The 27,177-nt window shown below is 35.2% G+C and overlaps 1 protein-coding gene across 1 annotated transcript in view; it reads left to right on the top strand.

Annotated features, from left to right (window-relative positions):
* ck (unconventional myosin-VIIa ck) overlaps window positions 1-14,729 on the top strand; it is a 273,948-nt gene extending 259,219 nt beyond the window's left edge. Inside the window, exons 43-47 of the mRNA XM_090377618.1 lie at window positions 1,436-1,502; window positions 2,636-2,752; window positions 5,694-5,777; window positions 8,864-8,983; window positions 13,936-14,729. Of these exons, the coding sequence (XP_090233744.1) occupies window positions 1,436-1,502; window positions 2,636-2,752; window positions 5,694-5,777; window positions 8,864-8,983; window positions 13,936-14,025 (478 nt within the window). The 3' untranslated portion in view covers window positions 14,026-14,729. The remainder of the gene's footprint in view (window positions 1-1,435; window positions 1,503-2,635; window positions 2,753-5,693; window positions 5,778-8,863; window positions 8,984-13,935) is intronic.
* The last annotated feature ends 12,448 nt before the right edge of the window (window positions 14,730-27,177 follow it).

Genomic DNA, 27,177 nt, shown 5'->3' with positions numbered 1-27,177 from the left:
ATTATCAAAGTAAATTTTGCATCTGGGAAACCCTCAACTAGAAACTATGTACTGTTTCATTATCAGCTTTTTATTAATATAATACAGCACACAAATGTTAAGTGTAGTTTTGAAGGAAATGTATGTAAAATAGAATTGTACATATTTAGGAAAGAAGTGTAGTAATTGTTGTTGGAAGTGTAGCAATCACACACGTTTTGGATTGTAAAGTAGTGTGAACAGAATAAACTGAGCATTGTCAAAGAAATATTCTCAGTTTGAAAAATTTATATAGGGTGGGACATTCACATCTGACTTGTGTCAAATTGATGTGACTGAAGGCAGTATTGACATAGCCCAGTTTTGTGTGTGTAATTCAGTAAAATTTTTAGGAGTGAGGCCAATACATTTGTGAGGAAGAGCATTACAATATTCCAACAAGAATTAAATAGGTAATGCCTTACCTTGAAATAGTTAAAGGGGACTCTTCAAATAGCCCCTGTTGCAACACCATCTGTTCCTCATTAGAAAGTTTAACAAAAAATGGATTGGACCATAGTTTTTTAAGATGGCAATCAGACCATGACAGTCAACACTGAATGGTACCAACACATGTTGGAGCACATTTTCCTACCAGAAGAACTGAAAAGGAGCAGCATTGTTTTTAAAATTATGGTTTCAGCAAGATGCTGCCATGTGCCACACAGCAAGAAATATAATGAAATTTCTACATCAGCAGTTTGGAAAAGTTTTGTTCCATTCCCTCAGCAGAGCACCCCTCAGATCTCTCCCACCACACAAGTTATATGTTCATTTCTGTTAGAGGTTTCTGAATAGTGAGGATTACAAAAACTACCTCAGCGTATGTTGATGAAGTGAAGGCAACAATCACTGCAGCAATCAGTGCTGTTAGTCAAGATGTTAGTGGTAATAGACAGTGCACTTGTATGGTGTCTGCATTGCATGTACTTCAATGGTGTACATTTGAAAGATGTGCACCATTGGAATTTGTGCAATGGTGCACATTGAAAGAGTTGATTTTCAAGAAATAGACTCTATACTCTCAGAACATATTTAAACAGTATTCATGTTTGCCAGTAATATTCTACAACAGTTAGAAATGTGTCAGATATAAATGCCCCACTCTGTACTATTAAAAAAAAAAGTGGGGAGGGGGACAAATTATTGGAACTGAAATATCTTCCATGATAAATTATCCAAGAAAGATTACCAGAAGTTAATGCACTGTTAATATATATGCCAAAATTAAGTTCCCCTCTTATGTCAAGATCAAAATATACTTCTACATTTATATAACAAAGTGATGGATACTACTTCCTTATACTTTTTATTATATTTATTATTTTTTAATTGGTTTCACTATCAGACAATAAAATCTATAACTAATGCATAATTAAGAGTACCATTCATTTAATGACCATTATTTATTTTGTAGGAACATGTTAAGAGAAATGATTCCAGGAGACTTAATGAAATCTCAGAATGCGAGTGATTGGAAGAGGGTAAGATAATTTACATTATATACAATGGCAAACCAAAGTTAAGGTACAAGTATAAATAACAACATGCAATAGTTTGAAAAATAAAACTCAATAAAATTTAGTATGGACGTACATTGTTATGATGCAACAGTTATGTGTCAATTACTTTCTTGTGCTGTTAATGAGAGTGTTTAAATGCCCAGTATGGTATTGAGGCACACTCTTCCAGGAACATAGCTTCTCATTCATAACTAATATAAAGTCTGGAGAATTACTTGAAATTTGTTTTTAAAGAATAATGCCACATATGCTCAGTGAGATTCAAGTCTGGAGATTAAATTGACTTCTCAATTCAGGAAAGTATCCTCACTTTGAAGAAAGTGTTGTGGGAGAGGGGTAAATTATCATCCATTACAAGGACCTAGCAGTTTATTAAACACCTAAAAGTTTGGCATAAAATTAAAAGATTCATTTCTATATTTCACAGCAATCAGTTACCTCTACTGGACTTATCTGTGAACATCATATTGGACTCCTGGGTTCAGTTGATATGTTCATACACCAGTTGAAATGGCAGAAATCTGTAATGAGATGAGAGGGACAAAATTCATGGATTGTCCATGTATGTGGACCTTTCTACTGCTATTTTTAATAGAGAAGCTGACAAAAACATTTATCTCAGCAAGTACTGTGAATTAATTTCCTGGAATGGACCAGGAAAATAACCAGGAAACCAAGAATGGTTTCCTGGTTAAAAAAAAAATTATCCCAAAGCATGCAACCTCTAACGGTTTAATCTTTGCATTTCAGAATAAGATACTCAATTGGATTTGCATCAGTAACTTAATATATGTGCATAATTCCAGTTCAGTTTACAAGGATAAAGTGTGCAAACTTGACTGTACCCTAACTTTTGTCCTGTCTTGTCCTGTACTGTACTGTACTGTACTGTATGCCCAAAATATTATGTGTATTTATTTTGGGAATACAGTACTGGTATTTTAGAATAATTTAATCTTTCAGCAATTATGTTGAATTCTATAATTGTCAACAAATAATCACTTCTATTCTTTAAATTGACTAGAATCTAGACAGAATGGACTAGAATCTAGGCATTTTATAAATATTTCTCATTCTGATTTTCTTTCCTCCAGTCTGTAGTGGCTGCATATAATCAGGATGCTGGCATGTCACCTGAAGATGCCAAAGTCAACTTTTTAAAGATTATTTTTAAATGGTCAACATTTGGCTCTGCTTTCTTTGAAGTGAAGGTAAAAAAATATTTGTTCATATAATTTGTGATAGAATTTTTAAATTTAATATTTATTAATAGAATTTTTAAATTTAATATTTATTAATAGAATTTTTAAATTTAATATTTATTAATAGAATTTTTAAATTTAATATTTATTAACATGTTCACTTCCATCTAAATGTGAGAGAACCCAATCAATGTACTGTAATTTTCAGAATTTGGAGAAAATTAACATTCCAACATGCGCAGCATTCTAAAATTTTGTACATAATGGTTGAAAATTAAAAGATTGAAATTCATTCATTTGAAGAACAAATCTTAAAATTTTATAAAAAGCATTACTGCATTGCATTCAGTTAGATGCCAATACTGAGTATTTGTTAATTTTAGGTGTCTTTAGGTTTATGGCACTCGTTGGTTGACTGCTTAAGAATGACTCACTTGTATGTGTTATGGCACAGCACTTGTGTACATTTTGAACTCAGATATGCATTGCAGTATATCACTCCTACTGCTATTTTATGCTTATATGTGTAATGGTCCCATTGGAGAAGAGATCATCATCAAATTGTGATCAGGTGCTTGGAGGGCCACTCGCCTCAACAGTGCACTTAAAAGTGATATTCATGAGAAAAAGATCAAGAGTGTTGACCGTGTGGTTAGGATTTTCTGGTATTCTGGTAGGTAAATGAACAATCTGTGCGAGATCATTAGTAATTGCAAAAGCCTGAGCATCTCAACCATCTGGGTTCAAATAACTAGAAAACTGAAGCCAGCTGGAGTTGTGAGCATTAAAATTGCCAAGGAAAATTACTGCACTGTTAGGAAAGTTGGATTTGAGAAAGTTGAGTTTCAAAAAAGGAAATTCAAGAGTTCCAAGCGATTAGTGGAATTGGGAGATTGATAGAAGCAACATATGAATTTGACAGAATGGGGTAGAGAGATTTCACACCAGAAAAGATTGAAAAGAGGAGATTCCAAATTATGAAGTCCCTAACAGGAATATCAGAGTGAATATATATGGATATATATATGAATAAATACTGCCCATGATGCAAAAGGTATTGTACAACGAATAGTTAAGACAACTGAGATGAGCAGTGGTTGAATCAACCAATAATTGAGATTCTGTTAGAAAAAGTACATGGGGTTTGGCAGACTGTAAGTGGAAATGGACATCATTGAGATTGGAACTGAGACCACGTATATTTGCGAAATGAACGAGGAAGTGTTTGAGAGGTTTAGATCTTTTTGCAGATAAGTTTAGTTTTACTAGTCATGATATATTCAATAGTAAAGAAAAGGTGGGAGCATGTTGTGAGGAGTAAAGAAAGTTTTGGCTCTTGTGTACACATAGCAAGAATATGTCCAGCTCCTCGACAATGGCCCCTGCATACACACTACTTGGACTTTCTCCAGTCACTATCTGGCAGAGTAGAGGCAGCGAGATTATACACTAGGTGATCCAGATGTCTCCTAGAGGACCTTGGTTTGGCCTGGTGGATTATCTAGCAGCTGGTTTGTGAATACCATTTTAGAGCTGCCCCTTGAAATGTAAGGAAGATTGTATCTTGCCATGATTCCTATCATAACCTCAGAATACATCAGTCATATTGCATGATTGAGGAGATAGGAGTTTGCTTTGCTCTGCAGACTAAACATGGATTAATCACTTCAAGCCTCCAGTAAGCAAAGTGGTGGTATTGCACTGGTTGATGGTAACTTGTGAATATTATGCAGAGAGACTTTTTAAACTCATTTGCATCACACATAAAAATTAATAATAAATTAATAAATAAACAAGTTCTTAACAAAACAGTTATTTTGCTTCAAAACAACACATGGCTCCACATAGCAAGTCTGGCAAAGAAGTTGCTGGCATCAGTGGTAGAATACACACCATATGGTTTCAACCTTTCCCAGTGTGATTTATGATGTTCAAATACAATTGACACAAAATGAAGTAAGCACTGCCACTACCATATGCAGGGTGTCTGAAAATGACCTACTGCACATGTTTGTGAAGTTGGTGAGGTACTACAAAAAAAATAAATGTATATCATGCCATAGGATATTACTTTGAAAATAAAAATATTTCTAAGTTTGGGGATGCCTCAGATACTAAATAATGCAAGTAGTTATCATTACTTTCAAACACCCTTCATAAATGTAATGCTTAAGATCTATTACAGATCATTATCATGTGCAGGGGCTTTCCTAGGGTATGTAGTGCCTGGGTGCCAATTGAAATTTGGCACCCCCCCTTTAAAATTTTTTTCATATGTGTATGTAAGTTTCAGGTGCCCCTTGAACATTGGTGCCCGGGTGCAGCGCATCCCTTGCACCCTCGGGACGTCCTGTCCCCGATCATGTGTAATCAGTGGCAGACTGTGTCTAAAAACATTGGTTGCCAGGAGACAAAGGGGGCCCACCCACAACTATTATATTTTCAAGCTACTAAAAGGTCTAACATTTTTAACATATTGTCTAATGTTATTGCAAGGGGGACCCACTTTCCATCGGGCAAGCTGACACCCTGACCAGTCTGCCACTGTGTGTAATGTATATTGGAGAATGTAGTTTCTCTTATATTATCTGAAAGAAACCATAAAAATAGACAGTAAATGGAAGGGTGGAACTGTGGGGGGGGAGAGAAACTTTTGACAGTTCACAGTTTTACAAACTTTCCATAAATTTATCAAGTAACAATAATTTAAAAGAAAATATTGTGAAATCAATTGTACTTTATGTACAATATATAATGAGAAATCATGCACTGATTTCTATCCTCCATTATTTGTTTGGATCTGCGAAACTTATAAAATACTGGAAACAAATACACGGTTATTTTCTCCATACTATTAAATCATTTTTAAAAATTAATCACATTTGGAGCCAAAATATTTGAATTTATTGGATACAGTGAATCAAAGATTGACAAATATTTGTATTTGCAGCAAACTACAGATCCAAGTTACCCAGAACAGCTCCTCATAGCCATAAATAAGCAAGGAGTAAGTTTAATTGATCCTGTATCAAAGGTAAGAATGATCAAATTATATAAACATTGTATTTTAGTGTAATAAGAGCTATATGTGCTCAATATCTCCTATATACTTTTAATTATTAGTTAATTAGACAGAGATTACCTTGATTTCTTTATAGGCAGGCTTCTTATCTAACCCTCCTAGTCCATCACATGAAATAAATAAATTATAAGAAAGTGATAAACATCATCTTAATGTGTTCCATATCATCAGCACGAACACAAATTAATAGTCCAGGATCACCATTGAGGCCCCAACCCGAATAGTATTTTCAAATTTCAAATAGTATAAAAAAATAATTAACAAATACATGAAGACATTTTATTCCTCCTTAAGTTGGACGAGAACTTTTTGATCATACATGTTCACAGGATGGAATGAAACTAAAAAATGTGCTGCTGCATCTGTATTTAAAAGAAATTTAATCCTCATTGCACATGCGTTCATAGGACCAATCATCCAATATTAAAAAAGGTCTATGAATGTTGATAGAATTTTTACATAATTTTATTTCAAGCATTTCTGCGATAAATAGTTTACTATAATTATGTTGAATATTAATTATTTTTGTTTCATTAAAGAGAAATGCATGACCTTCATTTACAGCGTGAAATGAAGCCTTGTGTTGTTTAACGCAAAAATCCAACACCCGCCATGTAGAACTTATGTAAGACGAGCCGCATTCTTTGCAAGAAATGCTAAAAACCAAATCATGTTTGTTGCAAGGAAGAATTAGTTAAACATTTTCTTAATATCTTAATAAAAATATGCAATTTATTTATAGGTTTAGCTATTATTTTCATATCTGTGCCCTTACACAAATCATTCAGTTTGTTATACCAATATTCTGTATATGGAACTGTAATAAAATGCTTTATGTCTATATAAATTTTTGTCTATATATTCAACATAATTAATTTCTGGTAGTTGTTTTTTTATCTTTTCATGGGCAATCAGTTTAATTTTATTAATAGAGATGATTGGATAGCCTCTATTAAGGAATCTCTTTGTTAGTTCTATCCACACTGTGTGTGGTAGAATATTTAAAAGCATTTAAAAACTGGTTTAACATGTTTAATGCTATATACACTGATGTTCAAAGAAAGTGCATCACCCCTTAAAATTGTAATTGTCTGAATAACAAAAGTATATTCCTTAATAGAGGCTATCCACTCACCTCTATTAATAAAATTAAACTGTGATCGCCTAAGAAAAGATAAAAAACAACTACCAGAAAACAAATATAGACAAAAAGCATTTTATTACAGTTCCATATATAGAATATTAGTATAACAAACTGAATGACTCATGTAAAGGCACAGATATGAAAATAATAGCTAAACCTATAAATAAATAGAGGCTATACATTATTATGAAACATTTAACTAATTCTTCCTTGCAGCAAAAACATGATTTGGTTTATAGCATTTCTTGCAAAGAATGCGGCTCATTTTATGTAGGTTCTATGTGGGGAGGTGTTGTATTTTTGCATTAAACAACACGAGGCTTCAGTTTGAGCATTGAGAGCAAACACTTCGGAATTAGCATTTCACGCTGTAAATGAAGGTCATGCATTTCTCCTTAAGGAAGCAAAAATAATTAATATTCAACATAATTATAGTAACCTACTTGTTGCAAAAACACTTGAAATAAAATTATGTAAAAATTCTATTCGTAGACCTTTTTCAATATTGAATGATTGGTCCTATGAACACGTGCAATGAGGATTGAAATTCTTTTAAATACAGATGCAGCAGCGCATTTTTTCATTTCATTCCATCCTGTGAACATATGATCGAAAAGTTCTCATCCAACTTAAGGAGGAAGAAAATGTCTTCACGTATTTGTTAATTGTTTTTTTATACTATTTGAAAATTTGACGTGATGCTTTCCTATGCCGATAGTTGCGTCGCTGTTGGTGGTTTGGGGGACCGGTTGGGGATCCCGGACTATTAATTTGTATTCGTGCTGACAGTATGGAACACATTAAGATGAAGTTTATCAATTTTTTATAATTTATTTATTTCATGTGCTGGGCTAGGAGAGTCAGATAAGAAGCCTGCCTATAAAGAAATCAAGGTAATCCTTGTATAATTAACTAATAAACATTGTACGTGTAAATACTGTATTTAGTGTTATTTTTATATGTAGGTATTAAGACATCAATAGAAATTATATAATCATTTAATATATAAATGATTATATGCAAGCTTAAGAATGGCCCATTGACCTCACACTTAGCTGAACTATTGTACTTGCACTATTCATTGAAGTTGTGTATGGTTGTCACGCTACCTATTCCTGCAAGTGCTGTATGTCAAAAATGGATACATAGTATTTAGTGTTTTTATTATTGCAGTAAATGTTATTCTTATTTTAGATTATTATGTACATTGATATTGTTTTACTTAAACTAGTACCTTGCTTAATTAGAATATATTAATAGTAATGTAGTTTTATATATTTTATTATTTTAAAAATGGTAGAGGCTAGAAAATTAAGAGAAAATTAGTATTTAGTGTTTTTATTATTGCAGTAAATGTTATTCTTATTTTAGATTATTATGTACATTGATATTGTTTTACTTAAACTAGTACCTTGCTTAATTAGAATATATTAATAGTAATGTAGTTTTATATATTTTATTATTTTAAAAATGGTAGAGGCTAGAAAATTAAGAGAGAGTTTTTGCTCTTTCTAGTTAAAAAAAAAATAGACCAATTAATTAGAGTTGTAATTAGATGCCAACCATCAGCTAATAGTTGGCATCTAATTACAAAACTCCTAGAGAAGTAGCTTAATGCACATTGGCAAGCTCAGATCAGTGCTGTAAACTGGGTTGGAAGCTCTGACATATGAAATATGACAAAGTCATATTTCTATATGGCTGTAAAGCAGTGTTTTCACATCATCTCCTGTGTGGAGAAAGAGAATATGAGTGACGAAGGTGGTAAACCTTAACTTCAGATAAGGTGATAGTAAACCATCAAAAGATGTTAAAATTAGTTTTACTCATTTTTAAAGCAAAATAGTAATCTCTTTCATGATGCATTTTTATTTTTATTTTTTTTGTTTTTCAGGATATCCTAGTCACACATCCATTTACCAGAATTTCTAATTGGAGCAGTGGAAATACATACTTCCACATGACCATTGGAAATTTGGTCAGAGGTAACAAGCTTCTTTGTGAAACGCCTCTGGTAAGAGTTGAATTTATTATAAGAGTAGTATATAGTGTTATACGCTGCCCTACCATTAATATCCGGACACCTGCCTTTAGACAAAAAAAGAGCTTTTATTGTGTCATTTAATATTTCGTGCTGAAACCTTTTGCTTTTATGATGGCCTTCAGTCTTCACAGCATACTCTCAACCAGCTTTTTATAAATGTCAAGTGATATGTTCCTCCACTCGGCCTTTGACGCAGCCATCAGTCCGGCCTTGTTCTTTGGGTGATCTTGAGTGCAGGTACCCAATGATCCAATACATCCCAAAGATGCTCGATAGGGTTCAGATCAGGACTCTGATCCAACTTTTCCACACCCATGTCCTCAAACTACTGTTACGACCCAAGCAGTATGGCATGGTACATTGTCTAGCTGATACAGGTATAGGCCTTCCCCGAAGTATTGCCATAATTTTGGAAGTGCATAATTGTCCAGGTTGTCCCGGTATTGCACAGCATTCATTGGCCCAAGCCAAACCATGAAAGGAGCCCCATACCATGACACTGCCTCCACCAAACTTCATTGTTGGGAGGATATAATCAGGAAGGAACTGTTCTCCTGGCATTCGCCACACCCAGGAATGGCCATCAGACTGGTAGAGTGTGAACCTCGACTCGTCTGTCCATAGGACTATTTTCCACTGCTCTTCATTCCAGGATTCATGCTCCTTACACCATGTTAATTGGCATCTAGCATTTGTTGAGGTGATCAATTCTGGTGAACTGTTGAGATAATTCTATTGAATGTGTCATCTTGCATGCCCACTTATGCAATTGTCTGTTCAAATGTATGCATATTTATAGCAGGTTCTGTGATGTGTTGCATGCATAGGACCTGTTTCCCCATCTATGGAGGGGTGTCTGGATATTGGTAGGGTAGTGTGTAATATATATATGTGTGTGTGTGTTGTGACCTGCACTACAAAAAGGTGGTTAATGTATCAAGATATCGATTATGAAGTTTTAGGTGATTTTTGTAGAAAAAAGTAAGCTATTTCCAATAAAACCAATTCCAGGTCTCTAGCTCAATTCGATGCTTCACAATTTGTACCTAATGATGGGGGATAAAAACTGGAAAACTTAAGAAATGAAAAATTTAACATACTTTAATTTTTATTGTAAAAAAAGTAGACATACAGAAATACTCATACAAAATTATCAAGTTTAAGAACAAATAGCACACATTCATGCAGGATGCTCACCTCTCTTCCTCTTCTTCAATTCTTTATTTGGTTGTGGAGCCACCTCATCTGCTTTGGAAGAATCTGTTACTAGGCTTCTTATACAAGTACCATTGGCGATCCAGTGACAGTCCTGGCTTGATTACCTTTGGCATCTTCCCATCCAATGGTTTTAATAGAAGAGTGAACTCATCAATGTCCTTACTATCAGCAAATTTCCTTGCCTTCACTACGGCAAATCATGAAGTGATGGTATTTAGTAATGCCAGCTAACTGTTTGAAAAATTGCTTCAAGTATACATTCCATTCATACGAAGTCTCTTGTTTGGCAGAGACAGCCTTATTATGATGACCAGGAGAGGAGGTAATAACACAATTTATCAAGTCATTGTGAGTATCAATATTACTGATAGCATAATTTGCTTTAAAGATCACTGGGATTTCTGCAAGTTGTTGTCCACCGCAAGCAGAGGCCTGCGAGAGACGTCTACCTTGCACGGAATTGTGTTTAATGGCTGTTTACTCAAAAACTTCTTTTCGCACGTTAACCACCTTTTTGTAGTCCAGGTCATATATATATATAAATTTAAATTTTCTGTTTATCCTCTAGGACAACCACACAGTCAGAGGACTTCTCTATCACAAGATAGAGAAAACACAAGAAACAGCACCGCATTTGGCAGTCACAGGCTTGAACCATGGTCACTCAAAGCATGTGTACTTATGCACTCTCGCACTTGACCATAGAGGCCATTATATATATAGTAGTGTATAGTGTTATTTAAAACATGCACAATTCATACCAAGATTTTCACATGTATTTGTATTAAAATACCAATACATCAATTTTAGGGGCTCTTGATAGCCTCCGAATAATAGGAGGCTACCAAGATTCCTCTACCTGTTAAAACCATGTTGGGTACAGCATTTACTTAAAAAGTAATGCATAATTTGCTTACTTTTGTTTTTTAAAAGAAAATTAAGGAAAACTTGTTTCCTTTGAATAGCATGAAATATAACATGTTATCCCAAAGTCATCCTTGACATTTTAATAATTCCTTGTAGCAATGCTCAGTGTCAGACAATATTCAACCAGGCGAAGGAAAAAAAAAAAAACTGAATTCAGATTCTCTTTCTGGTGCAGCTTTGAAAATGCTCTTTTAACAGCCAAGTCTGAATAGCAGTGCCACTGTTATAAATAAAACTTTTACTCAATGTTTCTGAAGATGAGCAAAGTCTGCCACAGTATCTTTCTTGAAGCAATGTAATCAATTGATGTTTACCAGGTTGCATGTCAATTGATGCAATCCAAACAGAAATCCACAGATGGAAAAATGTTAAGTAAGCTAATGTTTTAAAGCATACTGTACTGGTAAATAATCCTGTGGTTATATTTTCATATAAAAATGTGTATTTTTTCAATGAAATTTAATTTCTAGTGCAGTGTGAACTTTAAAAAACTTTTCTTCTTTTTCTAAAAAAAAATCTCCTGTTTTCCTCCTGCCTACAAATACCTAATCTCCAGCTTTTCAAAAGGCAAAAGTTGGCAGCTATGTAATAGTATTCCGTCTGTAAACTGCAGTGATGTCAATTCTGTTTTTGCCACCTATTATGTTTCCAATTATTTCAAGAAAAGAACAGGACACCGTGTTTTGTCTTTACTTCCTGGAGACACTGTTGTTCCTCCAGGATAATGCTTGGCTTGTGCTCACTTTAGAAATATCATTTTTATCCATGAGTTATTAATATTGTTTTTTAATTGAATACTATAATTTTAAAAATGATATTAATAAGAAGGCAAAGGCATTGTTGCTACTGAGAGCTATCCTCATAAGACAACAGGTGGTCTCAATTAGCAATCTTGTCAGACTTTTGTTACCCATATACGTATATGTATACACACACATATTCAGAAAATTACTTGTTATTAGAAACATATATAGAAAATGCCATTTTTTATCTTTGTTCAGGATGAATGGCATTTGAAATATAGAGCAGCTGAAAGAAAATGTTATTTTTCCCACGTAATTCTGAACTCAGTGCAGTGGTTCAAGATTATATTGTGAACTGGATTAACTAAATAATGGCTCTGGAATGATTCTCATTTAACCAGGATCAGTCTGAGAAAAAAAAAATTTTGCTGTATCCACAACCCTAATGTAATAATCTGTAATGTTTTCAAATAATAATACACCTAATACTCAATTACTGCATGACTGTTGATATGTATGTATGTGTGGGGGGGGGGGTTTCTATGGTATACAAAATCTCCATATGCATGATTAAAACAAAATAAGTTAAGGGTGCTTTTGATGCTGATACGAGGGGTGTTCAATAAATTATCTACCTAAGATAATTCCCATAGTTATATTTCAGTGATTAATGATTTATCATGTTCCTACTTATCTCAACTTGAATCATACTAATTTTGATCCCACTATGTTTTTAGGTTGTGTTGCTGTAACAGAAAGAAGGAAGACACCTGTATCAAATTATGGATTTGCTGAAATTGGAGCATTGTTCAGTCATAAAGTTTCTCGCCAGAGAAGGAATGGACCAAAGGCCATTCATAAAAGGATGGTGGCTGTGTATGACAACAGTGCACTTTCACGAAAGTGCACTGTTGTCATACACAGGTGACATTCTGGTCAAAACAATTGAAGTGGGATAGAGAATCCATCGAAAATTATCCACATCCAGGAAGGCCTGTGATAGCGACCACTCCAGAAATGTGCCAAGCTGTGAGAACCCTTGTGCTGAATGACAGACAGTGTCCCGAATCTCTAGGGAATATGGCATACCTGAGGGAAAAGTTATAACCATCCTCCATGAATATATGAGAATGACTAAGGTCAGTGCAAGGTGGGTCCCCAGATTTCTGACCACAGTGCAGAAGCAATTTAGAGTACGGTGTTGTGAGGAGAATTTAGAACTTTATGGAAGGGATCCTGAAACGTTCATCTCCAGAATTTTTATGGGTGATGAAACATGGGTTCATCACTGAGATCCTGAGGCCAAGCAAGAATCAATGCAATGGAAGCACAAGGGTTCTCCCCACCCAAAAAATTTCGGACACAACCTTCATCTGACAAGATTATGGCTACCATTTTTTAGGATGCTGAGAGAATTTTGTACATTCACTACTCAGAACACAAGCAAACAGTCACTGGGCAGTCATATACATCCATACTGTGCAACCTAAGGAATGTGATAAAGGAAAAACACTGTGGAACATTTTCCAGAGGTGTGCTTTTTGGGGACAATGCACCAGTGCACAGGTCACATGCTGTTGCTGCTGCTTTGAGAGACTGTGACTTTACAGAACTTATCCACCTTATAGTTTGGATCTAGCCTCCCAGTGACTATTTCCTGTTTTGACACCTCAAGAAAAACGTACATGGATATTGCTTTGCTGAAGTCTGCTGTTTTTGCTTTCTTTGATGGACAAGACAAAGAATTTTATTTGTTTGGTACTTCCTCATTGCCAACAAAATTGAAGAAGTTATTGAAGTAGTTTAGGGGAGTTACATTTAAAAATAAAAAAAAGATTTTTGCCTCTATCTCATTTCCTTCATAGGTAGGTAGATAATTTATTGAATGCCCCTCATACCACGTAAGACACTTTGTTAGTAAAATGAGGGTGCACGCACACCATGCATGTGTTAGTATTACCAAAGCACTTTTTATATGTGAATATCTTATGTACAGTTTTATTTGCAATTAATTATTGATCTTTTTCATTTTAGGGTTACAAAATGGATGACCTTTTAACCTCATATATTAGCTTAATGCTAAGTAACATGAATAAGCAAAGAACCCTTCGTATCAAGCAGTAAAGAAAAAAACACAGAATGGTGACAGTGATGTAGAATATTAAAGCAGTGTGAAAACTGCCTGGAAAAAAAAAAAAACCTTCAAGTGTATACTAACAAAGTGAATCAAAATCACCAACTGCCAGTTTCTGTGCCTTTAATGACCGTGGATATGAAAGTGTCCTATAGAGTTTCTCCTTCCTTGAGAAACAAGGTATATTATTCTCTACATGAATGTCCACCACCAGTTTACAAGTGCTGACATCTGCTATCTGGTATTGCTCACTCATTGTAGGTTACAAACTAGACACTCAGTGATCACAAATTAGTCATGCTAACTGTTTTAAATATGAGCTATTTTTAAATGTCACAACTTATTTTTTTAAATATCTCATGTTAAATTATTTTTTATGTATATCTTGAAAAGAACTTTTTATTATTACCATTGGCAAAGTTTTATATCAAACTGTATATCATATCACACTACGTGCCTTACTGTACATGTCAACATTCCGTTGTTATACACCACATCTCATAATGTGATCTCCAGCTAATTTGGTAAAGGGTTAAATGAAACTCAACCCAAGGTGATTTTTTTTATAAATATAAACTCACAACATAATTAAAAAGCTGTATAATGTATAGGGGTGGTTACATCCTAACAATCACTTGTAAAAAATGTTATACTAATTGTGTGTTAAAACTTAACAAAAACATTTGTGTATAAGGTGTTGTTATTTTTAAAACAATTCTAATGGATTCCCTTGCACTGTTGACGACAATAAACTGTTTTAAAAAATGATTAGTATTTTTCACTGCATTTCAACAGTCCTTAATCTGCTGAAATAAATATCAGACTTTTTTCACACCACAAATTTTTAATAAAATGAATAATAATCAAATTAAAGTTTCTATTTTTATAAAACTGTTTAAAATTTCTGTTACTTATTCAAACGACAGTTATCATATTTGTAAAATGTAAGTTATCATAATTACAAAATATTCTTTGTCTCTCAGCTCAGTTTTAAAATTTTTTTATGTTACAGCCTTCTTCTTCTTCTGGTTATAACCCAGGGTCTTAGCCTTCTCGACGATGTTCCAACAATAAGCCCTCCCAGAAGTCAAACTTCTCCAACTTCTTATTCTCATGTTCTTTAAGTCCTTTTCTACATCATCTATCCATCCATCCATCTTTTTCGTGGTCTTCCTCTTGCCCTCCTCCCTGTAGGTTTCCATTTCATTATACTCTTAGTTGTTCTGCTATCACCCATTCTTACAACATGTCCCAACCGGGCAAGTCTCTGGCTCTTCACTAATCTGACTATGTCCGCACAGTGAATAACATGGTCAAGTTCATGGTTCATTCTGATTTTTCAAGATCCATCAATATCTTGTATGGGCCCAAAAATGTTTCGTAAAATTCTACACTCAAATGCTCTCAACAACTGCTCATCTTTACTTGTTAATGTCCAAGCTTCACAACCATATGTCACAACTGGTCAAATGAGGCTTTAACGTATTCTTAATTTTAAATGTCTATTCAATACTCTGGACTTCAATAGTTTTTCATGTGCATAGAAACATCTGTTTCCACTCAGGATACGGGACTTAATTCCATTAGTTGAGTTGGACTGATTTATCTGCGAACCTAGGTGAGTAAAATTCTGAACATGCTCAAACGAGAAGCCTCTGTTCTTAAATTTTCAATCTGCTGTTCTTTGGACTACAGTCTGAAGATTCAAAATAGTTATAATGTTTCTATAGGATATCAACCATGAAGTCAGGGGACAGGATCTGGTAGTGGTTGCATAACTCATGGTCTATTGACTTTCTCATGGCGCCTCCGTAGCCAGGTGGGAAGGAGCAGCAGTGTGTAGCACACGCTTCTTGATTAGACCGGGGTTCGAGCCCATCACCACCAAATACGGAGGATGTGGAAAGGTCAGGGAATGACCACCGCATATCCCCGGAGCAATATGGCCTTAGTTGCTAATGCTCATTAAAACCAAATAACAGCAACAAATATTGACTTTTTCACTCTCTCCCCCCCTCCCCTACTGTATGAATATCAGCTGTGAACCGGGATCTTCATTTATAAATATATATAAGATTATTAAGAAAGATATGTTGAACAAAATGCAGTCAAACATATTTAGCTGAAATAAGGGATTGTCCTGTACAGCAAAACATTAGTGAGAGCTAATAAAACATCATTAAAATAAAATACATTATCAGAAGTTAACAATCAAATAAAGACTGACTGACAGTATAGTTCAAATATAAGAATGGTTAAATAAGATACGTATAAAATGCAAAAGCAGCACTGAAAAATTCAATTAATTATTTATTTATTTTTTTAAATATTAAATAATGTCCTGATGAACCAAAATGTTTCTCATTAATAATTTCAAGAATGTAATTGGAGAAAAAGCTGTCTAGAGATTTTATTCTATTATGAATTGGCACAAAGATAGGTATTTTATCATAATATTTTTTCAAGGAATTCCTATCCAATTTGGTCCCAATTGGAGTGGTTCTGACTTAAAACTAGTCAGCTAGTTTAAATATTCTGGTAAAAAAATTTTGGGTCTTAACAATAATCAAATTTGAAACTGGTATATTTTAAACTTTGATAGAAAGTAGTCACTGACCAAAAAAAATTCAAACTTTTTTGAGTTTTTTATTTTTAAAATTTTTAAATAAATTTTAAAATTAAATAGTAAAATAAATGGTAAAAATCATTTAAAATAGTAAAATAAATAAAATTTTACTATTTTAAAATCCTTTGGAAAAGATTGTCTTACCTGTTATTATAGGTAATAAGCAGGTAATTATTGTCTACTTATTATTATAGGTAATAAGCAGACAATAATAAAGGTAAGTAAGGACCTATGACATAGGTGACATACTCAATTGAGGAATGTGACAAGAAAATTTTCAAGTTCCAGATTTGAGTGTTTGAGAAAAAGGATAAATGCCCTCAAAGGAATTAAGCATTCAGCAGCCCCATCTCAATACCAGAGCTTACACATCAGGATGTCCAGAGGCAGAAGGTGCTGGCAACACTTCCCTGATAATATAATCAGGGAAATGGGAAACATGAATGGATGGGTAAAACAAGAATATGGTATGTCTGCCAGGGGGGAAAAAATGAATGATGTTGCAGATCAGGAAAAAAGGCAAATTATTGCACGTTGTTGGTAATTATAATATGCCATAGGCTGTTGGAGGCCCTACTTCATAGGTAGGGCCTCCGAATTTTGGAAAAAAGCAACGAATTTTGGGCTAAATTTGAAAATGTTTGTAGTTTCACCTTATCAGTCGACATCGATGGACAGGGCAGTGTCGAGTCAGTTTGGTGTGACATAAGCATAGGGAAATCAAAATTGAGAGTAGGAGTGTGCTATAGGCCTAATGACTCTGATGAGTATAATAAGATATTGTACAGGGAAATAGAGTGGGCCAATAAATCAGAGAGTCTTATAATGGGGGATTTTAATTTCCCAGATATTGACTGGAATTTGTGGGTTGGTCACTCGCAAGGCTTTTGTGGATTTATTGGATGATTGTTTTCTACATCAGCATGTTCGTGAGGCAACAAGAGGGAGCAATACTCTTGATCTGATTATCAGTAGTGATTCTTCATGCATTAAGAATCTGCAGATAAATGAACCACTAGGTGGCAGTGATCACAGTGTGTTGAAGTGGGATTTACTCAAGGAGGTAACTACCATCAGAGGTAAAGGGAAGGGTTTTTGTTTTCATAAGGCGACTATGATGGTCTGAGACAGTATTTAAATTCTAAACAGTGGGACCAACTGATGATGTTACCAACAGCAAACTCAAAATGGGAAGCATTGAGGATAATCTTGGAGGCTACCAGGCTTTACATACCAACTAAGAAATATTGTTCAAGGTTTAGGCCTAAATGGTTGTCAGATGAACTAATGAGACAGGTGGCAGAGAAGAAAAATGCATGGGATACATACAAATTAATGGGTGACATGGAAGCCTATGATAGATATAAGTTGGTCTGTAACCAAGTCACAAAGGAGATTAGGCAGGCAAAGGCAGACTACGAAAAATCCTTGGCAAAGGATGCAAAGAAAAACAGAAAAGAGTTCTTTACATATTTAAACTCAAGAAGGAAAGGGATGAATCAGATTGGTCCACTGGATATTGATGGTTCAACAGTTGAGGATCCTGCTCAGGTGGCTAACAATCTAAACGAGTATTTTGCATCTACATTCACGCATGAGGAGTTATTCAGGAAGGAGAATGATGTAGGTAAAGTAAACATTGGCAGTGAGCTGGATGATTTTGTAATAACTCAGAAGAAAGTGGAGGAGAGATTGTTGAGGATAAACATAAAAAAGGCACCTGGGGTGGATGGGATCTATCCAGTTATATTAAAGGAGGCAGCAAAGGAAGTAAGCAAACCCCTAGCCATAATTATGAGAGCTTCTTTGGACTCAGGGGAGGTACCCATAGACTGGAGATGTGCAAATGTAACCCCAATTCACAAAGGAGGATCAAAGGCTGACACAAGTAATTATAGACCTGTTAGTTTAACTTCTGTTCCAGGTAAATTAATGGAGGCACTGGTTAAAGAAGCATTGCAGGATCATCTAGACAAGAATTCAGTTATAGCTCAGACGCAGCATGGTTTTGTTAAGGGCAGGTCTTGCCTGACCAATTTGATTGGATACTATGATGTAGTCACAAAAGAACTGGATGCAGGGAATAACTTTGATATTATATATTTGGATCTTAGAAAGGCTTTCGATACTGTTGCACATGGAAGACTGCTGCACAAATTGGAGCAGTGTGGCATTGGAAGCAAATTGCTGCTATGGATAAGGGAATGGTTGAGTGGCAGAAGACAGAGAGTGGTAATCAATGGACACTGTTCAACGTGGACTAATGTTATTAGTGGAGTTCCTCAGGATTCAGTGTTGGGTCCGTTGTTGTTTTCGGTGTTTATGAATGATATTGATGATGGGATATCAAGTTTAATGTCCAAGTTTGCAGATGATACAAAGGTTGGCAGGGTTGTTAAGGACACTACTGACGCTATGCTGCTGCAACAGGATCTGGAAAGGTTGAACAGATGGGCTGAGAGGTGGCAAATGAAGTTTAACATTGACAAATGTAAAGTACTACATATGGGAAACAGTAACCCCAGAGCAACGTTTCAACTCTGCAGTACTACACTGACAGTGGTGGAGAATGAAAAGGACCTGGGGGTAATTGTGCAGGCAGATATGAAGTTCTCTGAGCAGTGCAGACGAGCTGCAAGAGTAGCTCATGGTGACTTGTCAATGATATACAGGAATTTTTCTAGCAGGGATAAGGAGGTGATTATTCCCTTGTATAAGGCAATGGTTAGGCCACATCTTGAGTACTATATACAGGTCTGGAGGCCTCATTTCAAGAAGGATGTAGAGCTGCTGGAACGGGTACAGAGAAGGGCAACAAGATTAGTGAATGGAACAAAGGGTTGCTCTTACGAAGAAAGGCTTAAGTTTTGCAAATTACAGAGTCTGGAGACTAGGCACCGGCGAGGTGATCTGATAGAGGTGTATAAGGCTTTGAATGGTTTGAGCATGCTCAATGCCAATGGGATTCTTCATCTTGCTCAGAATAATCACCTCAGAGGGCATAAATTCAAATTGAGGAAGGACGGATGTCGGATAGATGTGCGGAAATTTGCCTTTGGCCAGCGGGTGGTTGGTTGGTGGAACCGACTTCCACCACTTGTTGTTGAAGTTGAAAGCCTAAACAAATTTAAAGCTCAACTGGACAGGTATTTCGAACGAACGGAGGGGTGAAATGGGAGTGGTGTGTTTTTTTTTTTTTTTTTTGGCTGATGCTGAATAAGCTTGCTTTCTTGCATCATATGCTTCTACTAATGCTAATACGTCTTAGAGAGAGAGAGAGAGAGAGAGATTCTGCAATCATGGGGTAGAATATTTCTTAGAATATTCTGTACTTCTTAACAGGAGGGATTGTCTTTTACAGGGATGAGATACCCTTAAATAGAAGGGGTGATGTTTAGAGGCAGTGTATAGTAGGTCAGAAAACTGCTAGTTTGTGTGGGGGGGGGGGGAATCACAGACTGATAAATCAATAGTAGCTGCAAGCAGAAATTGATTCTTGTAGTTCTTCTGGGACATGCAACAGTTTGAGAAGCAAGGTGTGGAATCCTTATGGGAGGGGCAAAAACATGAATGCATATACTTGTCATACATGTTAAGTGCACAGTAAATAAAACTGACAAATGTTAAGTATTGGTTAAACTGGCAGTATGGTGGCAACTGACAGGTGCATTTCAAAAGAATGCTTTCATGTTACCCTTCAATTAATGATTAAAAATCTGAAATTATTTCTAGTTTCATAAATATAGTCAATCTTTTACTGCAACAATTCTAGAATTTTTTTTTTTTATAATTTCCACAAAGTAATTAAATGTGAATACCTGTCAGGTGCTGTGCTACCGCTTGTGTAATGCTTTTTCTATTGATTGCTATTAAGTTTTGAATTCCGTGTTTGTTTAACATTCAAGATTACTTCCTTTCCACTCCCACAAGTTAAACATCTACGATTGCGTGGGTGTTGTTTTTGAAAGATTTTATTGTTTTCACATAGTAAAAATGTGGAAATGCAACACAATATTATTCAAAATGGATGCTGCTCTGTGGGAAGCAAGATAAGTACGTATCACATGTAATGCATTCTGGAATGTGCCAAATTTGAAATAAAATTTTGAAAAAATATGAAAATTGAAGTGGGTGTAGAATGTATATCTAATATGCACATATTAGATACAATTCTTAATTGATTTTTACAAGATTTTTAAAATTTTTTAGAAGTACTTATGCATATTAAATCAGAAATATATGCACATATTATTTCTGCTATTATATGAAAAGGCCGTTAACCACACGTTAAAATCCATGTGGTTAATGGAATTTTCAACTGGAAAATTGATCAAAATAACAGATTCGATATATTTTTTTACTTATATGGTTTTTTAATTTTTCAAAGACCTAGTATTTTTTCTGATTTGTTAATTTAAAAAAAAATACAAAAGGCAAAATTTTAAAAAATTTAATTTAATCAAAATTAAAAGATCTTTGCAATAAATATAGCAGTCTTTTCAGAAAAGTTGATATATTGGTATAATCCATGGCCAATTTAAAAATGCCCAAAAAGTTTTTTTTTCCAGAGATTTAAAAAAAAAAAAAAAAAAAAAAGCCATGCCACCATTGTTGGGTTGTCATCAAATGTGGACATTGTAGGGATATCAGAAATATGCAATGTAGAATTTGAATAAGGTGAGTATAGCGTGTACAGGGACACATCTCTCTTTGCCACATTGATAATGCAGATTCCCATAGCCTTGTGTGTTTTGTAACTTGTTGTGTTGTATGATTGGCTTTTTAGGTAACCAGGATGTTGTGATCACTTGAAATGCAACATCCTGGTTCCTAGCCTTGCCACGAGGAGGTGTGTCATCTACTATACTAAACTCTGTCTGGGATTCTTTCTGCCATCCTAGGGTCTTGGAATGAAAGTCCTGATGATGAGTGAAGAGAAAAAGGGAGGAAAGCGTGGGTAAAAGTAGAAGGGAGAATATAAAGTTTGGCACAGAGTGGGGGAGGGAGAAAGAAAGTGCTTCTCTACAGGGAGGGATGTAGGATTAGTCAGCTGACACACTTAATGCAAGCTGGAAAGGGTTAGGCAATTGTGATTATACCTCTACAAGAGTGCACATGAGCAGCTACACATGCACTCACAGGGAGAAAGAAGCAGCTTAATGTTGGGTTGGCATGTGCAAGTATTAGGAGGGAGGAATTCTATCAATCTCATGCTATGCTATCTATCATTCTCTCAAGGAAGGAAAGTCTCCTCCCAGAAGCAATGTCAAGAAAAGGTGAGGGGTTTGGAATAGCACAGTGTTTCCAGGTCACTTAGAAGATTATGAAAATGGAAGAGAACAGCTGGCTAGCTTTGTTTCAGAAGTAAAACAAAAGATGTTGAATTCAAACTTCCAGAAGGTCTTAACTGAGAATAGTTTTTTTGTGGGGTGACCTTTTCCAGCACATGCCCAGTCATTCATTTAATTTATTCATTATGTTGCAAGCAGCAAAATCAGTATCTGATAGTAGAACACCTCATTTGTACATTGTTATTGTGTGTTCAATGTGTCCAGTTCACTGTGGTCATGCTGAGCAGTTCTTCCTGCATTTCTGTTTCTTTTCCTAGTTTGTCAGCTTGTTTGCACTTTTTGCTTGTTGGAAATATGGAGAGTATCATGTCTTTCTGATTCTTAGGGAGGGAAGACAGCTGAACAATTAGTTGTAACTTCTAATACTTATGGAGGGAACAAGTGTATAAGATGAATGTGCATGAGTTGTGGCACACAGTGTCTGTTTATGCTCCTGATATTAATTTAGTTTTAGATAGCCATACTTAACTTTATAGAATGATTTGCCCACCAGTGAATTCCTCTTCCTTGAGCAGAGGAATTCACTGGTGGTGTGGTATCATCTTTGTGATATGATGAACAAGTATTTCTATTTAAGTGTATTCATGCTTGTGCTGGAATTCCTCCATTACAATGCATACGCAGCACTTTAACCTTTACGAATCAAGCAAACTCCCCATTACCCTAAAGGCTTGAAGTGACGATGCATCAACCTTGACCGAGTCACAAAGCATCACACTATCAAGTTCTTTAGGGAAATCCTCCCTCTATTCTGTCTTTTGTGTTAAGTATATCTGTCTCAACCATTTATGCTTTCTTTGTGTTCTCTCAGTCATCTCTATGGAAATGCGAATATAAAAAGCTGCAAGCTTAACAGTGCTAAAGAACAAATAACTCAGAATTAAAGACTAACTCTTAATAGTGAGCATTGTTATTGCCGCAATGGGAAGAAACCAACCATTTGATGTCATGTATGCAATATAACCTTTTGTTCCCACTTGGTTAAAACAGACATCACACATCTCAACAAACAATATCGGAAAAGGTTCGCATGTGACAAATGCCTCAGTCAAATACTTGTTTGCCAGAACCTTCACTCATGATCATCGCATATTATCTGCAGCACTAATCAGCCCAATTTTCCATTGGAAATTAAAAATCAAAATTGTGCTTCAAACATTAATGTATTCTCCACCACAAACCAGTCACTAGTCACAACAGGTACTTTACAAGATGAAGGTGATTCATCTTGTACTTTCAGCATTAATTCATCCAAGAATTAATGCTGAAAGTAGTGTCGACACCTCCTCTACAGCCAGACAGTGCAGACTTCTTGAACCTCCTAATTTACAAGTTGAGGTCCCAAATTGAGGATCTTAAGTATGAGGTCTACTCACTGAGGAACCAAAATAAGCATATCACCCACATGCTCTCTGACCTCTGTTCTTTGGTGGGCCAAAATAGCAAGCTGTCATCTCAGCCACCAATAATACCTAAATGGACAAAACTACTCATTCTGTCAATCCTCCTAGCCTCATAAAGCCTGGCCCACTCAAGACAATTAGTAGATAGATCTGCAAACACTCCAACTAAGCACATTAGCAGGACCCAGTTGTGCACAAATAGTACCACACAGTTGGTACATTTCTCTGGGTTACTGCTACCCATATGCAGTACTTTGCATTTGTCAATGCAAGGTACTGCATATGGGTATATAAAGTACTGCACATTCACTGTCCAGGGAATCACATGTGATGCACAATAGTTTTTTATAAGTTCAGGCATCATATGTGATTCCCGAGGACCTTGCCAGCTTAACATCTTTAAAAAATTGGACTTATGACCTACATTTTTAATATTTTGTGGACTTATTATCAAGAAAATATTTTTTTAGAAAAGTTAATGAACCTGTGTAAAAGTTTCCCAGTTTTTACACATTAGCTACATCAAATATTTCAAATTACATGCAATTTTAGGAGTAAATAAAACAGATTTCAAAATGTAAAGAAAAGTGTATTTTATTTCAGAAGTACAAAAAACTGGAAAAAAAAAAAAAAAAAAAGACTAATTTTTATGTTTATTTTAATAACATTTCATACAATATGGCTTCTCACATGATTTACATTCAGTATGAACTTGCTTGGCAGCCAATTTGGGATTTTTTCCAGCAATTTTTGCTTCTTCATAACATCCGTGACACCTTTTCCTGTGAATTTTACCATGGGTAAGCCTCGGAATTTCCAACAGAAAATGCTGAGGATTGACCAGATAAGGATTGACCAGCGGATATAATAGGGGTTGGTTCCTTTTTGATTCCCATCAGTTCTTTAGTGATTGCCTCTCTCACTTCTAAAAGAGACATTGTCTTTCTTCTCTTGCTGCAATTCATTGAAAATTAGGAAAGTGTTCACAATTGCTGTCCCGAAAACTAATTGTATTGCAATTTTTTTATACCATATCAGTGATTTTCTCATTGGTGACTGGTAACTTGAAAGTTGGTCTGATACCCCTTTTTCACCTTATTGTATTCAGTTATCATTTCTGGTTTTACTTGTTTATTTCTTCTTCCACACTCCTTCATTTCATCATCAAAACATGTTGACAACATCAAAACATCTCTCTTATAATGCCACTTAGCGATCACAATATTATCTTTTTGAATTGTTATTTTTTCATCCCTGCATAATTTCTTCTGGATTATTTCCTTATTCTTCCCAATCTATTACTACGAAGTGTACTACACAAATCTGTATTATTTGATTTCAGGTAATTCGCGAGAGGTATGCTAATATAATAATTATCTGCAACTAGAAGTTGTCCTTTGTTTATTAGTCTGTCTAATAGCTTTATAACCACACATCCAGGTTTATTGATATCTGGCAGGGTTTGACCATTGTAAACATTGAAAGACTAAATGTAACCATCTTTTGTACACAACTTGTATACTTTCAATCCATATTTGTTACTTTTTGAAGGGTTATATTGCCTGAATAGAAGCCGACCTCTGAATGGTATCATAGATTTGTTGAAACAACAATATCTCTGGGAAAGTATAAATTACGTAAATTTGTAATTACTAGATCAATCAGGGGTTGAATTTTATACAATCGATTAGAATGTTCTGTTGTGTTATCTGCAAAATACCAGCATCTTAGTAGGCTAGTAAAACGATTGCAAGTCATTCCAAAATTATGTAACAATGGATAATAGTGTACATAGGGCCTGTTTTCCAATAATACTCCCACCTCGGATATGAAACAATACCTGAGAATAGGTATGCTAGAATGAATCCCAAAAACTTTTTCATTTCACTTTCATTAGTATCTTTCCATCGTTGCATTCTTCCTTTCACTGTTTCTTGACTATTCATAACTTGATGAGCATATAAATTTGTCTGGTTCACCATAAGATTTAGGACGTCTTCATTTATAAATTTATAATAAATGTGGGTTGGAGAAGTTTTACCATTTTCCATTATACTGTCAATATTTTGGATACAGGATGAACCTATGAAAGTTTCTTCTGAGGTGGAGAAATGTAACTCCAATGACTTTTACTAACACTAGCAGAATCTTCTTCATGTTGCCCTGATGTACCCGCCGTATCCGTCAATTGTGTCAATATTTGTTGCATTTCATTTCCACTGACAATATCAGGCTGAAACTGTATCTGGTATGACAGAAAATGTATTCTCCACCTCAAACCAGTCACTAGTCAACAGATACTTTACAAGATGAAGGTGATTCATCTTGTACTTTCAGCATTAATTCATCCAAGAATTAATGCTGAAAGCAGTGTCAACACCTCCTGTACAGCCAGACAGTGCAGACTTCTTGAACCTCCTAATTTACAAGTTGAGGTCCCAAATTGAGGATAATCATCATCACTATCACTAGAAAACGGCTCATAGTCACTTTCCACCAACATTCTTCATAACATCTCTTCACTAAGTCCACGACCACCCATTTTCACACTAGAAAAATAACTTGAGACAGTGACCGAAACAGCTCAATGTCAACATTATAACTTGAAAAGTAATAAAATTGGCAGTAGTAATAATAAGATTAATTAAGGTGTGTACATAAGTATTGTACATACTTATGTACACACCTTAATTAATCTGATAGTTTCATATCTGGACTTCTCAGGTCACACAAATGTAATGGGGACTCCACTAGTAACATTAGTCCATGTAGAGCAGTGTCCATTTATTACCACTCTCTGCCATCCTCCCTTCAACGATCCCTTTATCCATTGCAGCAACTTGCCCTTAATGCCATACCACTCCAATTTGTGCAACAGTATTAAAAGCTTTCCCGAAATTCAATTATATGATATCAAAATTATTTTTTGCATCCAGTTCCTTTGTGACTACATCATAGTATACAATCAGATTGGTCAGACAAGACTTTCCCTTAACAAACCCATGGTGTATCTGAACTATTACTGCAGTCTTATCTAGGCAATCCTGTATCACCTCATTAACCAGTGACTCCATTATTTTCCCCGGAACAGAAGTTAAACTAACAGGTCTATAATTATTTGTGTCACCCTTTGCATCCCCTTTGTGAATTGGGGATACATTTACACAACTCCAGTCCATGGGGGCCTTCCCTTACTCTAAGGATGCTCCGATAATTATGGCTAAGAGTTTTCTTAGATTGGATAGATTCCATCTACCCCAGGTACCTTTTTTATGTTTAACTTCAACAATTTCTCCTTCACTTTGCTCTCAGTTATTACAAAATCACTTAGCTCCCTGTTAGTTTGATACACTTCTGGCATTCCCCTCCTTGAATAACACCTGTGTGAAAGTAGGTGCAAAATACTCATTCAGTTTATCAGCTACTTCAGCAAGATCATCAACAGTCAAACCATCTATGTTAAGTGGACCAATCTGATTCATCTCCTTGCTTCTAGAGTTTACATTAGTAAATAATTCTTTGCTGTTTTTCTTTGCATCTTTTGCGTGCCTAACCTCCTTTGTAACTTGATTACAGACTAGCTTATGTCTGCCATAGGCGTCTATGTCGCCTGATAATTTATATGCATCCCATGCATTTTTCTTCTCTGCCACGAGCCTCATTAATTCATCTAACATCCATTTGGTTTTTCTTCCAACAAATCAGAAGAAAATGATTGTTAAGTCAGCTGGTTTTTTATTCTAAGTGGATTAAAAATGCCAT

Source organism: Mastigoproctus giganteus, chromosome 1, assembly GCF_048544385.1.
Source record: "Mastigoproctus giganteus isolate SK-2022 chromosome 1, ASM4854438v1, whole genome shotgun sequence".
In the NCBI taxonomy this organism is placed as follows: Eukaryota; Metazoa; Arthropoda; class Arachnida; order Uropygi; family Thelyphonidae; genus Mastigoproctus; species Mastigoproctus giganteus.
This window is presented reverse-complemented; position numbering and strand designations above follow the sequence as displayed.